The sequence below is a fragment of the Crocuta crocuta genome, unplaced genomic scaffold (assembly GCF_008692635.1).
Source record: "Crocuta crocuta isolate KB4526 unplaced genomic scaffold, BGI_CrCroc_1.0 scaffold47, whole genome shotgun sequence".
In the NCBI taxonomy this organism is placed as follows: Eukaryota; Metazoa; Chordata; class Mammalia; order Carnivora; family Hyaenidae; genus Crocuta; species Crocuta crocuta.
The window spans coordinates 465096-482303 of record NW_027531995.1 but is presented as its reverse complement, the minus strand read 5'-3'; the positions used below and the strand labels follow the sequence as shown (position 1 = coordinate 482303).

The 17208-nt window shown below is 39.0% G+C and overlaps 1 protein-coding gene across 1 annotated transcript in view; it reads right to left on the bottom strand.

Annotated features, from left to right (window-relative positions):
- The window catches only part of DOCK4 (dedicator of cytokinesis 4), a 429867-nt gene that overhangs the window by 245311 nt on the left and 167348 nt on the right, over nt 1–17208 (bottom strand). The window contains 1 exon segment of the mRNA XM_077775067.1: nt 235–318. Coding sequence (XP_077631193.1) covers nt 235–318 — 84 coding nt within the window.

Here is a 17208-nt window from a genome sequence, read left to right as displayed (position 1 = left end):
AGTGGCTGTAAGGAAATAATTTCAGGAACAATAAAATCATCCTAAAAATAGCAAATGATGCTTTTCCATAAGCCAGACATTGAATACGCAAGAAACAAGCTTTATCAAAAATGGTTCACTGTGACCACTGGAAAAATTCCAGAAATTAATAGAAGGACAGAATTTGTAAACACTTTCAACTGTCCAGTGGTGAGGAGGTTGGTTATACAGCTTCAAACAAACTAGACCACTTACCATCACACTTCTCCAGGATCTGAACTGTATCTCCAATTTCCAATGACAGGCCATATGGGACCGTTCCTCGAAAACTGGCAATAACTGTAAGACATGTTATAGAATATATGAAAATAATCATATCGGTTACAGCCAGTAATACTGCTTTCTATTAAATGTTACTGACTAGGAAAAATGAATGTGAAGAGGGAGTACACTCAGAGAGCTAAAACCTGCCGTCATATTTAAATGTTACATATTTTTGAAGAGTCAATCTTGATGTTTATATACTTTACCAACTTCCAGGTCAAATAAGTGCTACAAATATGTATTTCAAAGATAGGGAATTTACTAAAACACTACAAAATATCAACAATATCACTCAACAACCTATGTGACAAAGATATTTCCTGAAGAGCTCAGGAAAGTGCTGTGCCATTCTTGTTTATTGCTATATTCCCTCTTCACGCAAACACCTCACCCATAGTAGTTATTCAATATATACGTATTCAATAACAAATGAGGAATACCTATGTTTCTTGCTGTTAAGCTTGGTCTACCTTTCGATAATATTGCTGGAGAGACTTCTGTTTCCTAGACTATAAGCTCCTCAAGAGAAGAGACTGCATCTATTTGCTTACTATACTAGCATATCCCCAGGGGTTAGCCAAGTATGTGGTATGAAAGCAGTCTCTTGAGTAGTAATCAATAGTAACATTTTATTTAGTAATGACTGGACTCCTCTCCTAGCATTAAACACAGAGTCATGATGACAATTCCCATATGCCTTAACTCTCTTGGAATAGGGTGTGTGTGTCCATAGGGTGTCACAATTTAGTCTTACCTAGTGATTACAGACTGACTGGTTTCTAAAACATTTCACAGGTTTGGGCAGGACTAGGATGTTAAAACCAGAGAGAAAGTGTGTATAGGTTGGTCATCTCTAGGTACCTTGAGGAGCTACAGACAGGATGAAGCACAGTGATTCTCCCCAGGATAGTAATGCCTGAGTCAAAAAGGAGATATAACAAAAATGGAGAAATAACAAAAATGCACCTCAACACATGAAAAAAGAAGAGGCATGTTCTGTTAAATACTATGAGCACTGTAATGAACTTGCAATTCACGCTTTAAAAAATGATAATAAATGCTTTGACTGCTTGATTTTTAAAAGCCCTGAATTCTGGAAATCAATTTTATAATTCTGTCTCAGACAGTGAGATTTAGATACAACCCCAATCCCCAAAATAAATTATCGCTGCTGTTGTGAATGTATTTTAAAAGCTTGAAGAAACACATGAATCTGTCAAAAATCAGAACATGCCAATAAGTAATGGGCTTTTAGAGAGGTCTAAAACCCTTTTGTAATCTCCAAACAAAATTAACAGTAGAGATCAAAACACAGGACAAAAAACATAACCCACAGTACATGAGATGGATGAAAATAATGGTATAGTAACCAAGTTAGAACATTTTAGACAAGCACTAATTCATGATGTCATTTTCTTTTTCTTTTTCTTTTTTTTTAAAGTTTATTTACTTTTGAGAGAGAGAGAGAGTGTGTGCACCCAAGTTGGGGAGGGGCAGAGAGACAGAAAAAGACAGAATCCCAAGCAGGCTCTGTGCTGACAACAGAGTTCAGTATCATGAACCATGAGATCATGACCTAAGCCTAAACCAAGAGTCTGATGCTTAACCAACTCAGCCACCTAGGTGCCCCCATGACATCATTTTCTAACTATAATCATAAACACCATATGACGTCATACTGAGGTGCTAGATGTTTGCTCAAAAAATAATCAAAGGTCGTATACCTAGACAGATTATCTCAAATAACTTTCAGAGACCTCTTCTTACAAGAGATCAACAACTGAACAGACAGTAGACTGATAACAATTTAAAAGACTTCATTCAGAGCAAGCTTGCATCCAGAATTGCCTTGCTACATTCACGAAGTTACCTTGACTGCTCACAACGCTGGTGGTTCCACACCTAAAACTGAGCATACTTCCAGCTGAACCCGTTATCTCCTGTCATCCTCTAACCAAATCTATTTTCTCCATCCCAATCACCCATTCTGAATGTTATTCTAAATTATTAGTCTATTGACAGTCCTGCTTTATCCTGCTATTATGAGGTGATTTCTCTGTATCCCTCAACAGGGCCACTGTGAAGCCTTCTGGGATGTCTCCCTGGTTGTCCTTCCTCAACACAATGTCCACAATGCCACCAGTTACCCTTGATTCTGTCACCTTTAAGGTTTTGTAGGGTTTCTTGGTGTGTGTGTGTGTGGGGGGGGTTGTTTCTGTTTCTGTATGTGGCATCAGGAAAATTTTTATATTTCATCCATTTGATTTGATCTGATCTCTTTCATATTAAAAGGTGATAAAATATATTGTACAGTACTAGACAACAGTTTCATCAGGCTAATTATTTTCCTCTTATTTCATGCTGCCATTTAGCTTATACAGTCCTTAGGTGTCTACGAACCAGACCCTCCTCCACTGTTTCCAGTTCCATCAAATGCGAGCTAGCACTGTCCATCGACTGGAAAAGCCCGGAACCCTGGGGTGAGGGCCCCCTCACCCACATATCCAATCCTTCACAATGTCACAATCATCTTATCTTTGAAGTATTTCCTAAAGGTGTCCTTTCATTGACATCTCCTCTCCCAATATTCCCCAAGCCTTGCCTGGCCTTCCCCAGCAGTCTTTCTTAACAGGTCTATGTTCAGATACTCAGGGTCCTCTCCAATCCCTTTCTCACACAACAGTTAAAGAGGCCTTTTCAAAATGCACAAGTGATGATGTCAACTTCCTCCTCAATATATCAGAGCTCTGCTAACGATACAGAAATCAGTAGTGCAGCCTATAAGGTCCTGTCCTTCTCTCTGGTTCCATCCTGCTCCTCTTAATCCTGACTTTCTGTATTCTGGTCACAAAGACCTTCTATCAATACCTTGGTCACTTTATTCCCTCAAACACTGGATTTTGTGCATGACTGACCTCTTCTTGTAAAGAATACTCTTGCTTTCACTCCTTGTCAAATTAGGCCATTCATCCTACAGATAGGAGTTCAGTGGTCACTTCTCAGAGTAGCCTTCCCTGATGTACATCCCCTCATCCCAATGACACATACCCATAACAACATATACTACCCAACCACACTCCTTACTCATGCAAGTTTTTGAATGATGTCTCCTCCGATAAACTGTAAGTTCCATAAATGGGAGAATGATGTTGCTTTTAGCTCTCAACTGTATACCCAATTCAGTACAGAGCTTGGTACTCAATGTGAGCTCAGTAAAAAAAATCAGTAAGGGAATGAATGAGGGTATGGTCATTACTGCTATTAATATTACTACTGCTAATGCTAAAATAATATGAGGGCACTCAAAATTTTCAGATCCAAACTATACTACCTGTGAAAACTCATTCTTTCATACAGAGGTTGCTTAAACTGCAGGGACAATTTGTCTGAGTTATGACTGTGTATCATTTCATTTTTTATCCAAGTAGTCTATGTAGGTGAATTCTGATTTTACTCCCCAGCTACTTAATACTTGAAAACTAACAAAGGCATGCTAGTAAGTTCCTCAGTCTCACTGGACTTCAGATGCCTCCTCCTTAAACCCAAGGAGGTAGACAAAGTGCCCAATGCTCAGTCATATTCAAATTCTCACCAAGCTCTTTCTTACAAGCCTCAGTGCTTTTATCCATATTACTCCCTTTTGGGGGTTTGATTTCTCCACCCTTCTACACTGAGAACTGTCAAGGAGTCTTAGTTAAAGTTCTAGGTCCAAGGTTAGCTCTTTTTATTTCTTTATGCTATCCCTTTCCTTTCTTCATCTTTGGCTCCAAATATGGTGTTGTGTTCATCTCTTCCCATTTGCTACTACATAAAAAATTTATTTGGATTAACAAACATGCATATAAACCTAAGTTAGAGTCAAGTCTTTTAAATTTTTAGCTAAGATGGAAGTGTTAAATGTAGAGCATAGCCATTTTGAAAGCCATACCATAAATAGCTGCCTATTATCACTAATAATGTTATTTGTTTATATAATGATAATCAGTTTAATACCTATTGACAATTTATTTGAAATTAAATGGCTGTGAGAAACATCCTCATACAGGCTCATAAATATTTTCTATGAAGAAAGTAGAAAGAAAGAAACATCATTTTGTGGAGACTCGTACCTCAGTTTCAATGATACTGTTTGTTCATGCAAACAACAAATTCATTACATAAAACTTTTAAACAGCACAGAGAAACTCAATCTCAAAAGTTCTACAATTTTTCAAAGTAAAAATAGAAAAAAGGTATTAAAAAAACTACTCTAAGTCAGTGAAGTAGCTCTACCTCGCAGACAATAACAAGTTTTTTATCATCATCATCAAAACAGTATTTATGATGATTCTACTTGCCTCAACTCAATTCAAGCCTAGCAAAGGCTGCCCTTGCCCTTTATGGGCTGACAATCTAAGATGAATGGAACATAATGTAAAAAAAAATAATGAAAATGTTTTGTCCTTTCTGACACAAAGGAAAGAAACTCATCTCTCAAAATCAGAGTTTTGGCTTTGTCTTTCTAGTAACAGGATCTTTGAATCATGAACAGGTTATGGTCTGAAAGGTCACCTGTGATCTGACCATTTACAACACAGAACATGGTATTGTTGTTCTCAAGTTCTGAGATCACCCCGATAATCCTATTTACAACAAAAATGAAACTGCTTGTTTTTCGCCACAAAAAAACGTGCTATGACTGCACCAGAAACCAAAAAAACATACTGACATGAGTAGTTCCATGATTTTAATGCACAGCAGGAACAGAAGGCAATGATGAAGCAGGCAGTGACTGTGCAGTAATGCTAAAGAAAGTCTTGCTCAGAGCACATTTAGAACTGGTTCCTGCCTATGTCCACATGCATTTCACATTGTACATTCAACTCTGGCTTGCCATGAATATATCTATAGTTAGGTTGACTCGTTTTGAGTGTCATTGGTGGATTTCTGAAGAACCGTGATATGGGCTGGAGGAAACAGAAAAGGGGCAGGGATTAATGAGAAATTCTTTCCAGGGACTTCATTTCATAAAATGGTAGACTAGGGAAGAAAACAAGGGGCTATCTCCTGGCACATGCACAAAATTCTCCTGTAGGGAGAGACAAAATATGGTGGGGAAAGCCAGAATGCTACTCTAAGAAAAGATTCTTCCTTCTTAATAGCTGTCTGGAATAGGGCTTGAGGGCAGATGGCCGTCACTTGGAGATTTCTATTGGTACCTGGCTACCAATATGACAGCTNGGTGGGGGGGTGGGGGGGGGCAGAGATAAACTGGAAGCTCCTGAATGCTGCTCTGATGCTGGAAATGAACTAAGAAAATGAAAGAAATGCTGTGCTCCTGTCCTCCTCAGACTTGCCATGAGCTTGGGATCTGGCTCTGTTCCGAAAAAGGGCCACGCACCCAGTACACCTTGCAGCCACACTTGAGAAGCACAAGCACAGGTACGCGTACAAGCAGGATTCCATTCACATGCCACAGTTACTTCGGTCCAGACTAGAGGCATGTCCCGTGACTCCCTTCTGGCCCGAGTGACCGAAAAATCACATGCGTCCTGAATAAAAGATATTCATTTCTGACACTGCACAAGCACCACCTGAACATGTATTGCTGTCCTGGTCTGTGAAGAGGATAGTTCTATCAGGGACTGGAGAACTTCAGTGCTTGAACCACTGCCATTTAGACTCCAGGTAAACATAAAGTGTGGTGGTGGCTGCTGCAATATCAAGATCCCTCTTCAGAAATGCATGACTTACCCTGCCAGCTGCTGAGAGCATTAGGGCAGGCAGCCCTGGCTGCCAGCTCCCTTCCGGAACTTTCTCAGCTGAAGAGAGCTGCTTTGCCCAGGGTGGCTTGCATCTAGTGACTGGGTGGAAGTAAGAGGGCCTGATCCTCATGCTATAACTTAGTATGACTAGCTCAAGTGACTCTAGCTCAAGTGACTGAGGCTGTCACTGGGCTTGCATCACAGGTCAACTTCTTCTGGCCTGTCCTGCTTCCTTCTACTCCCTTCCATGGGTGTGAATCCCGAGTGCACTCTCTGAGTAATATCCTGCAAATTCATCTGTAGCTCAGAGTCTGTTTTCCACCAAGCCCAACCTGCTACCAGTTTCAAAGCTTTACCCATTCAGAATTTATGTCTTCCAAAATTTATTTTCAAGGGGTTAGGAAAGTAATCTTATTAAAATTACTACTTAGTGTTAAGGGTTTTGCCAAATTCTTTATGTATTATTTTTAATCTTCTAAGATATAGGTCTTTCTACTTCCCATTTTAGAAATAGAGAAAAAGAAGAGGAAAGAGGCAAACAAGGCAACAAATCAATGATATTAGGAGGGAATTATTCCACATGAAGATTTATTTGAAGACATTGTCACTGTGGCAGTAAACGAAACGTTTTTATTCTCCCGAGTCACAAACATATTCTTCACCTTGGTTTTAATGTTACAAATACAAAGGCATTTGCCTAAGTGGCTACAAGAACAAGTAAAGGTCAAACAATAAAACTCTGAACCAATTCCTGCATCTGCCTATCGGTACTTTTAAAAACAACTTAAGATGATAGAAAAGGTTATGATTTTGGCCAAGTGCCAGCCAAGAGGAGGGAAGAGACAGAGTTTAAACAATTATCTCAAAGGCACCCCAGCACTTAGGAAAAGGAGACAAAGTTAAAGAGAGAGATGGAGGCCTGGGGCTTAATTCCACTGCTTATGAACCACATGGTCCTCGGTCCTTCCATTTGCTATCCTGGGATGACATCACCTGCCTGGCCTTGCTCACAGAGATGTCACAAGGATCAAACAAACGTATGAGAATAAGATCTGAAACCTATAAAATTTAAGAACACAGGATATTTATTTTCATCATCATTGCTAACCAGTAATTTGGAGGCTGAACTTTAATCTGTCATGGGCAAAAATAAGATTTCCATTTTCGGCAGTAAGTCAAAAACTCTTTTGGTTGTTATAGCTTCCTGGAAATCATTATTAACAAGTCAAACTTAGAACGATTCAGGCTCAGCCATTTGAGAAAGAGAAAAAAGTTGAGAAAACAGGGTATCTTTGGCAAATGAGACTGATCAGGAAAATAACAGAGTAAAGAGGGATTTTCCTAAAATGCAGGGCTAGTACTGGCAGAAGATTCAGCTTTAAACATTCACTCTGCCTCACAGTATTTGTCTGAAGAATGACAGAGAGCATCAGGAGGGAAAAATGACAATTCGCCCTTCATGACACAAAGTGAAATAAAGTAACAGAAAACATGCACTGCTTTCCCCGTGATCCAAGTGAAGAATTTTCACTAAGAAGCAAAATACCGTTTTTCCAAACAAACGTATTAAATCTACCCCCCGGTGTCTGGTGTATATAGATAGATTATATAGGGTGTATATATGTGTGTATATATACACACATATATATGTATAAATATATATATACATATAAATATAAATATATATACACGTGTACCTGTGCTTGTGCTTTCCTCTTTTTAGTCCTGTTTCGTCTCTGATCATTCACATCACATAGTGAAGCATGCGTATTTCTAATTTTTGGCTTGCATTCCCAACGCTGACTTCTCAAGAGGTCTGCTAGTCTGTCACCTGCAAATTGCACAGCTCCCTTCTGAATAGAACCAAACTCTACATTCCTATTTAGTACCTTCCCCTTCTGCTCTGATAACTAAGCCCACTTCCAATTTTGAACAAACACTAGTTCTGACTGGCTTTGGCCACTGAAAACCAATTTCTTCAGAAAACTGGAAGCCAGTAAACAGGTCTATGGAAACATAAAACAAAGTCCAAAGTTTTTTTCCCCCCAAAATCTAGCTCCTATGCATTTTTCCAACCTTGTCCTTTATAAACCACTTTCACCAGTCACATTGAACCTCTTGTCTATGCCTGAGCAAACACTTTTCCTTCTACTTGGGATTCTGGCTTCCTGTTGCCTTTCCCCACCAGGCGTTCTTCAAAATCACTCAAGGATCCTCTTCAAGGAAGGCTTAGTCTAGGCAATCCTCCCGCTCACATCCCTAATTAAACTCATTACTTCTGGTTTTGCAGCTCCTTTATGTTCCCAACACCTAGCACCATGTACGAAACCCAGTCGGTTGCTCAAAAAATATTCGTTGAATATACAATGGAATGAAATCACCAAGGTGTGCAATTTACTCATGTATCCACCCAATAACCACCTTCTTCTATGTGCCAGCTGCGTGGTAGGCACTGGAAATACAATGCTGAAGGTAACACTTCGCACCTGCCTCATCTGAGTTAATAAATCATAAGAATGGTTACTATATCTTTTGGTTCCTACAAAATACAGTTATTTTACATCCCTGGTGACTTTTTTATTAAGATTTTTATTTATTTAAATTTTTTTTTAATTTTAAGTTTATTTTTTTATTTTGAGAGAGACAGCGACAGCACAAGCAGGGGAGGGGCAGACAGAATCGGAAGTAGGCTCCGTGATGTTGGCGTAGAGCCTGACACGGGGCTGGAACCCATGAAACCGTGAGATCATGGCCTGAGCTGAAACCCAGAATCAGATGCTCAACTGACTGAGCCACCAGGTACCCCTAAGATTTTTATTTTTAAGTAATCTCCACACTCAATGTGGAGCTCGAACTCACAATTCTGAGTCGCACACTCCACCAACTGAGCCAGCCAGGTGCCCCTCCCCAGTGACTTTTAAATGTACACACACAGACACACAGTTCTATTTATTCTTGTGTGGAAAAGAATAATATCCACTGCCTATTTTTTAACTCCTAATTTTAAAATAATTTCACATTTATAAGAAACTTAGAAAAATTGATACACGCTTCACTTCATCAAATATTAAAATCTTTTTTAAAATTTTTTTAAATTTTTATTTATTTTTGAAAGAGAGAGACAGGGTGTGAGTGGGGGAGGGGCAGAGAGAGAGGGAGACACAGAATCTGAAGCAGGCTCCAGGCTCCAAGCTGTAAGCCCAGAGGCTGACGTAGGGCTCAAACCCAGGAGCAGAGAGATCATGACCTGAGCTGAAGTCAGACACTCAACTGACTGAGCCCCCCAGGCGCCCCTTAAAATCTTAAATAGATATATAGTACACTTACCAAGTCCAGGAAGTCTATATTGATAGAATGCTATCAACTATTCTACAGATCATCTGCAATTTCTACTAACTGTCCAACTAATGTCTTTTCTGGGTTAAAGATCCAATCCAGGATTCCACAATACATTTCATTGTTATATTTTGTTAGTCTCCTCCTATTTGACATTATCTTAGTCTTTGTCTTTCATAGCCTTGATGTTTTTAAGAATACTGCCCAGTTATTTTACACAATGTTTCTAAATTTAGGTTTGTCTGATGTTTCCTCATGATGAAATATAGGATAGGCAATTTTGGCAAGAATACCATGGAAATGATGATGTGCTCTGCTCAGTGTACCTTATCAGGAGGTATACAATGGCAATGTATCTCATTGCTGGTGATGTTAATTAACCTTGATCACTTGGTTAAAGTGGTTTTCCCACTACAGAGCTACTAGGTTTTCCTTTGTAATTAACAAATTACTATGCAAATATTCTATTTTTCATCATACTTTGTATAGCATACATTGATAATTCTTGTCTGCAATCTTGGCCATTTAACTCTGATGTTTTTTTCATAGGGTTATGCAGACACAGCTAAATTATTTTAATTGCAGCCAAAACCTATAATGGATCCTTTTTGAAGTGAGCACAATATCCTGAATTTAGTCTTTATTTTTTAAGCATAAGACATAAAATTAACCTCACTGCTACCAGTTATCCTTCAGATGACCCACCATATCAAACAAAACTTTAACCTTCATTTGTTTCAGAAAATGAAAAAAAATTAATATTTTGGCCCAATTTTCAGTACAATACAGGACTTCTTCAGGTACTTTTCCCTTAAACAACGAGAGAGAGAGAGAGAGAGAGAGAGAGAGAGAGAGAGAGTGTGTGTGTGTATTTGGTCAAAGACAGCTTTTGAACTGTTTCAACCCAACATTTTCAGGAAAATTGGATGGGCCCTATCATTAACTACAGCCATCTGCAGGCTTGAATTAAACTCTTTTATCTTTACTATGATTATTGGTGACTAATAAGAGAATCATGGTAAATTTTTCAATTTCTTTTATTTCATGGAAGGAAATGAGTCTTCTATGATGGCTAATCTTATTTGTCAACTTGACTGGGACTCAGGGTGCCCATATTAAATTTGTGGGTGTGTCTGTGAAGGTGTTTTTGGAAGAGGTTGGCATTTGAGTTGGTGGGCTGAGTAAAACATATTGCCCTCCTCAACGTGGGTGAGCATCACCCACCAAGGGCCTGAAAGAATAAAGGCAGAAGGAAGAATTCGACCTCTGTTCCTGACTTACACGCTGAAACGTCAGTCCTCTCCTGGCCTCAGCTAGGACCCCCAGTTCTCAGAACTGTGTCACCAGTTTGCATTATGGGACTTCTCTGCCTCTACAATCACACAAGCCAATTCCTTATAATAAATCATATATTAATATGCTATATATGTAATATATAATAAGTCATAAATCACATAAAATCCCATTGGTTCGATTTCTCCGGAGAACACTTTCCTAGTAATCATGTGCCATAATACTTCCTGGTAATTGTGGGAAGTAAATGCTATAATCCTCATTTTCAGCCAAGGTCTTAGGCTTCACTCATGTTCACAGCAGCTACCATTATTTATTAATTCTTTCACATGCTGCTTTAGATTTGATTGTTAAAATCTTAAGAGAATGACTACAAACTACAGTGAATCTCTAACTTACAGGTGATTTACATTTTAGAAATGTTATATATTTGGTTATTTAGAATCAATGAGTAGATGCTCAAGCTACCATATAATAGCCTACTTAATTGATTAAGCAGCTTCAATAATAAATTCGCATACAATGAAAATTAGGGGTTGGGAGAGATTTTAGTAGAGTAGGTTCACTTTGGGGAAGGTGGAGAAGTTTTAGCCAATGTGCAGAGACAATGGGCATAAGTTAACTCCTTCCTGACAGCACATTTCTCATCCTGCTCCTATGAAACCTCCATCCTAGAGGGGCCATCAGACTACACCTTGCCATGGATGGTGCTCCAGCCACACTGCTCAGTGCCCCCAGCACAAACTGCATAGTTATGAATACATCTTCCTTTTCTTCCATCATTTCCTTTTTCCCCAGAGGAACATCCTTACATTAAGATCACCTCTCTCTTTCAAGTTCACTCCTACCTCAATATCCAGTGCAAACACAACAATTACCTACCGAGTGGGAGCTGAGATAATGCATGCCCAGGTCATCTAAGGTCTGATAGGTGTCTAGCCCAGCTACTCTTTAGATTGGCAAAGTGGCAGGATTACAAGAGCCTTAGAGGAATAATCATTCCTCCATTATACGGGGGCCCCTGGGTGGCTCAGTCAGTTAACTGTCTGACTTTTGCTCAGGTCACAATCTCGCAATTTGTGGGTTCGAGCCCCACATTAGGCTCTGTGCTGACAGCTCAGAGCCTGGAGCCTGTTTCAGATTCTGTGTCTCCCTGTCTTTCTTCTTCTCCCCTGCTTGTGCTTCTTCTCTCTCTCAAAAATACATTAAAATTTTTTAAAAATCACAGCATTATACATAGGGTACTTACAAACCTGGTATCCACGTGGCTAATTTTATCCAAGAAATTCATCCCACCCAACTATTTCCACTTTATAAATTTTCTAGGAAGCCTTTCTGTTCCCCCTCAATTACTATTTTTAAAATTAAAAGATATTAAAAAGAAATACTGCCAGTTTATCTTTGAGATTTTAATGACAAGTTAAGGCAAAACTCATGAAACTATAATGGCCAAATCAGGGAACCAGGATAAAGATGAGCATTACCAATTCAGCACTTACCAATTATAAATGAACTTTTAAATCCTTCCTCAGGGTTTTTAGAGGGCACCAAGTTTCTTTAGGGGGAGTGTCTTCTCTAATTTTATAAACTAAGGAAGCAACTGCTTCCCAACCCTTTTTTCTCACTATAAATTTTGGCTATTGATCCCAGATCTTGTCCATAATAACTGAAACATTTAGATTCTTTGTTGGAAAATTGCTGCATTATTTAAAAGAAACTTTTAAAAACTACACCCCTCTCCCCCACCTGTCAGCCATATTACCCTCATACAAATACATCTCTTTTATTTTTTTAAATTAAGATTGAAAATCACTATGCTTTGCTAGGGTTAAAAATCTTTGTAAATATTTATTCTTTCCCCTTATACAATGAGACTCGCCAAATAAACTAGATGAGTTTTCCAAAATGTCTTTAAAAACAGACAACAGGTCTGGTGTTAGAGCCAAACCAGTCATTTATTTCACAATATGTTAATTAGGAACAATCCATCTATTGCAATTTCTTGGTCTGCATGATAATTTTGCATTTGTTTTTATTTTTTCCGAGCATCACTGGGGGTGACTCAGTCTGGTCATGAACTAAATCTGACAATGTGAATGCCCTTGGGGCTTAGATACAAAGTGACTGCCTTTAATATTCCAGCCAATGCAGACTGAAATAACAAGTGCCCAAAGATAATAAGATTAGAAAGAGAAAAAAATTTCAGGGAACACAGAACATTTATTTTTTTGGAAGATCATCTCCAACCGCCCAAAATAACCTCAACATACAAAAATTAAAATGACCATGGAATGTGTAATTTCACCGGTGTGCAGGAATTTAAAGATAATTCCATTTAACAAAAAGATGAATTAGGACCTTAAATTCCTAAGCAGCCCTAGAGGTCATACCTACATGCAAAGTACATATAAGAAGATGTGACTATTTCTTCTTTTATTAGCAACTATCATTAAACATATATGCTTTTATAGCCTCTGGTGGCAGCTGTATGTTAATTATGCCTTATAAAACATTGACAGTTTACTGTAAGTTTCACCATTAATAATAAATATAGGTAAATAAAGTGAATTCTCAAAGTAAAAAAGCAACCCATATAAATGAGTAATGCAGCTATTTCTTCATAGAAATGAATGGATCTTCATATCTTCATATCTTCTTCATATAAATGAATAGACTACCAGGAATCCAAAATAATGTGCTTAAAAGTTCTGAACTTACAAGCTTCTCATAAAATTCAAATACAAAAATGTAAACCATGTCAATAAATGTCTGTGTCCTTTGCCCTAACTCCAGCTCTTCCAGCTGAATCAAGTACCAGTAACAGGTGAAGATGCTTCTTAGAAGTTCTTTCAATTACTAAGTTTGAGGGTCTTTTTGTGCATGAAATATGCATGGCTTTTTGAACCCTTTCAATGAATCTGGGGTAGCCTACTAGAGAACGCAGTTTTTAAAAATTCTGCATTTTCCTCAGAGTTCTTAAAACTGTGGATGTCCAAGAAGGTCATTTGTTTGTTTGTTTGTTTACCTGGGAGATTACAGAACTAAGCTATACTATGCCATGAAATTCCAATTTACAATTGGAGTGGCACAGTTAAAAATACCAAACATTACAAGGGGAAACTTCCCTACACTGTGTTTGAAGCTGTGTGACAGATAGAAAACAAGGTCCTAAGTGCCTCTCAATCATCTCCTCCCCACCAGCTGTCCAAGTTCTGACAAACACAACAGGCAATGAGGACATATTATCCAAGATCTCATCAAAACAGATGAGTTAAAATGTGCCCACCCTTCCCTCCCTCAAGCTATTATTTACCTTTCTTTGCCTAAAGATTGAACCATTTTTAGTTCATGATCCATACAGAGAAATAATAGATCATTCTGTCAGTTTCCCAAAGACAAGTGGGGTCCTGCTAGATATAAGATGTGTCAAGCGACTTAATGTGCATCAATTGCAAATTCCCAAGATGAAAAGTTCAGCTTCACACAATTCCCTAGCTGTGGCAGTCCTTCTGTTTGTTTTTAACAAACAAAAAACCAAAACCTGGCTCAGTTTGAATCCCTGATCATCTTTACTTAGTCTGCAGCTTGCACCTAGTGGCCTTGTGAAACACAAATTTCTGAATTTACATTTCTCATTTGAAACTGAGTAGATGTCAATCATTTATTGAAGTCTTTGGCTTAAATGATGAAGTCATCAGAATCCCAAACTCAAGGCTTCTTCTAAGATCACAGGACTCAGAAAGTAGGCTGACATGGATTATACTTTCTATGCCAAAGAGCCACTTGTACCCCACAAGTAAAATTTTTAAAAGAAATTTAACAAATGGACAAAAGCTAGGCAGTAAGAGTCAGGGAGCTAGAACATAATGAGAAGGTGTGATAGCTCGTAATGACAATGGCCCACCTTTAGATAAATGCTATCTCCAGATTCAGGTCAAAAGACTCGAGGGTCTGTTAAAGAATGCAGTTTTAAGGAGTTAGAACTGGTTGCTATAATCAAAAAGCACACTGCTCTCTTTACAGCCCCATGCTCTTCTTCTACACACTCACCATGTAACAGAATAGAGTCATGAGTAAGTTTAACATCAGGAAATTTGGGGCAGGGGAGGTAGGAGTCTCTTGAATTCATAGGTCCACATTTGATTCTATAGCTGGACGGTATGTTTACACATTATCATCTGTATTTCTTGCTCCCAGTAATTTCCTGTGTGCCTCAGTCCCCCTCCCACTGGGGAAGCTGCACTGTTTCCCAAGGGCAACAAAACAAAGGGGAGATGTTCAGTCTTCTACCTCCCAACCAAGTTTGCTCATTTCCCAGGCAATACTTGTGAAAATCAAGCCTTTCATTAGTCAAAGACTGGCTGCTTTGCTGGGATTAGCATCTTCTTAATTTCTAAGGCTGTTCTTCAAATGTCAAGAATTAGAACCTGGAAGACTCAGAGTCATTGCTCTAAGATACAAAACATGAAGATGCAGAAGGTGTTCCCACCACTGGAAGGTGAAGAGCTTTAGCCTTCTAGAAAGGGAGAGAAGAGGAGAGGAAGAAAAAAAAAAAGCAAGCCAAAGGGTGGCATACAAACATATGGTCTGTCAGGTATCCTAGTGGGGTTAAGACCCATGAATGGAGAGAGAGGTTGAATAGAGATTCCCTGATGGAGTCTGGAAATTTCAAAGCAAAAAGCTCTATCTCACTGCTCCATGGTACTCAGGGAGGGACTGCAATAATAACAGAGTGGAGTGAAAATGGCAGCCTGGTATAGTTAATAAGTTGGGTCTGAATTAGCTCACCTTCATGCTTCCCCTCAGGACAGTCTCTCCCTCTTGAGAGGGCAGAAGAAGGCAGTTGAAAATACAGAATCACATTCCTGCCAGGTCTTCAGAGCCTATGGATTGGACAACCCAGAACCTGGGCTGGATGGACTGTGAGCAAAGGCTCAACACCAACAAATAGATCCAAGGTGGGGGCAAACGAGGATGGGAGATGAGGCCATTACCAGGCCCTGCCCATACTGGGAGACAAAGGCCAGAGTGTCCTTGGAAGATAAAAGGTGATGCCCAGAGCCATTATTATATTTCTCTCCTAAATTGTTTTGGTTCAGAAATCAGCCCTTTAGATTTGGGCTTAAAAGAAGAATCCATAAACTGCTCGAATGAGTATCATGAGCTTTATAGCACAGACTTCAGAAAATCCATGTTCTTTGTTCAGAAAATTACTGGTTAGTTATTGGCCATGTTGTATACAGGTAAGGTGAGTCCCAGAGATATAAAATGTTATAAATATATCTGTTCTCAAAGGGCCTATACCTACAACAACAAAAAAAGAGTAGATACAAATGAAAAAATAAGTAAAAACATCAATCCTGTTTATCCTTTGAGGAGCTCAAAAAAAAGGAAGAAGTAGTGTGTGAATTTCATACATTGCTCTCAACTGTAAGCTGAATACAAACTCCTTATGCCACTGGCAGTACAGGAGGAAGCCTAACATCTTCCAATGGGCAGGTTAGGCTAATCCACTCCATGAATCTGTCATCCACAAAGGATCCCACCATTTCCATATATTCACCCAAATCTATGCAGTAAGTTAATCCCCTCCCCCCCGCCCCTGCTTCTCTTAAGAGTTTCCTTAAAAGCTATGCCTTTTTATTTACTTACTGCACCAGGAGTTCTGGTCTAATATTTCCTCAAAAGACTCTCAAACCATTCCTACCTGTCAGATAGGACTCTACAAAAAAAACTTTTTTTAATTAAGAAAGGACTACACCTTTCTCTTCTTAAATATTAAAAAAAGTTTTTTAACATTTATTTATTTTTGAGAGAGAGACAGGGAGGAGCAGAAAGAGGGAGACAGAGGATCTGAAGCAGACTCCAAACTGTGAGCACAGAGCCCGATGTGGGGCCCAAACTCCAGAGCCATGCATGACCTGAGCTGAAATCAAGAGTCGGCCGATTAACGAACCGAGCCAGCCAGGCATCCCTAAAATTTTCTTTATTAATTTTTAGAATATCAACTAATGCATGTTTACTGGAAAAAATATTAAAACAACACAAAACTACCTAAAGTAAAAAAGGAATGTCTACCCCTTCTCCAGCCTTCTCTCAATCCCACTCCCTGGAATTAACAGTTCATTTTCTCTCTCTGTCTCTCTCTCTGTCTCTCTCTCTCTCTCAACTTCACTCGCCTTTTGCTTCTCCCTCTCACATAGTGTTGTTATTCATTCCTGTTAAGCTTTAATTTGTTGTGTTTCTACAAATTCGGCCCACCTAATACATATTCCGCCATGACATGCTTTTGCATTCAATGACACGATGTTATAAAAATTCCTGATAATAATGAAATGCCTGAGATTCACAGCGTGAAGTGCCATAATTTACTGAAGCAACCTGTTATCAATAGGCATTCAGCCTGCCGCTAGTGTTTCCCTAATTCACACTAAGGCTCTTCCATACAGGTATCCTGCAGAGCACCTTCCCCCTGCATCCCTGGTTGAAATAAGATGGTGGCTATTGAACCAATGGACTGCACACCGGACTA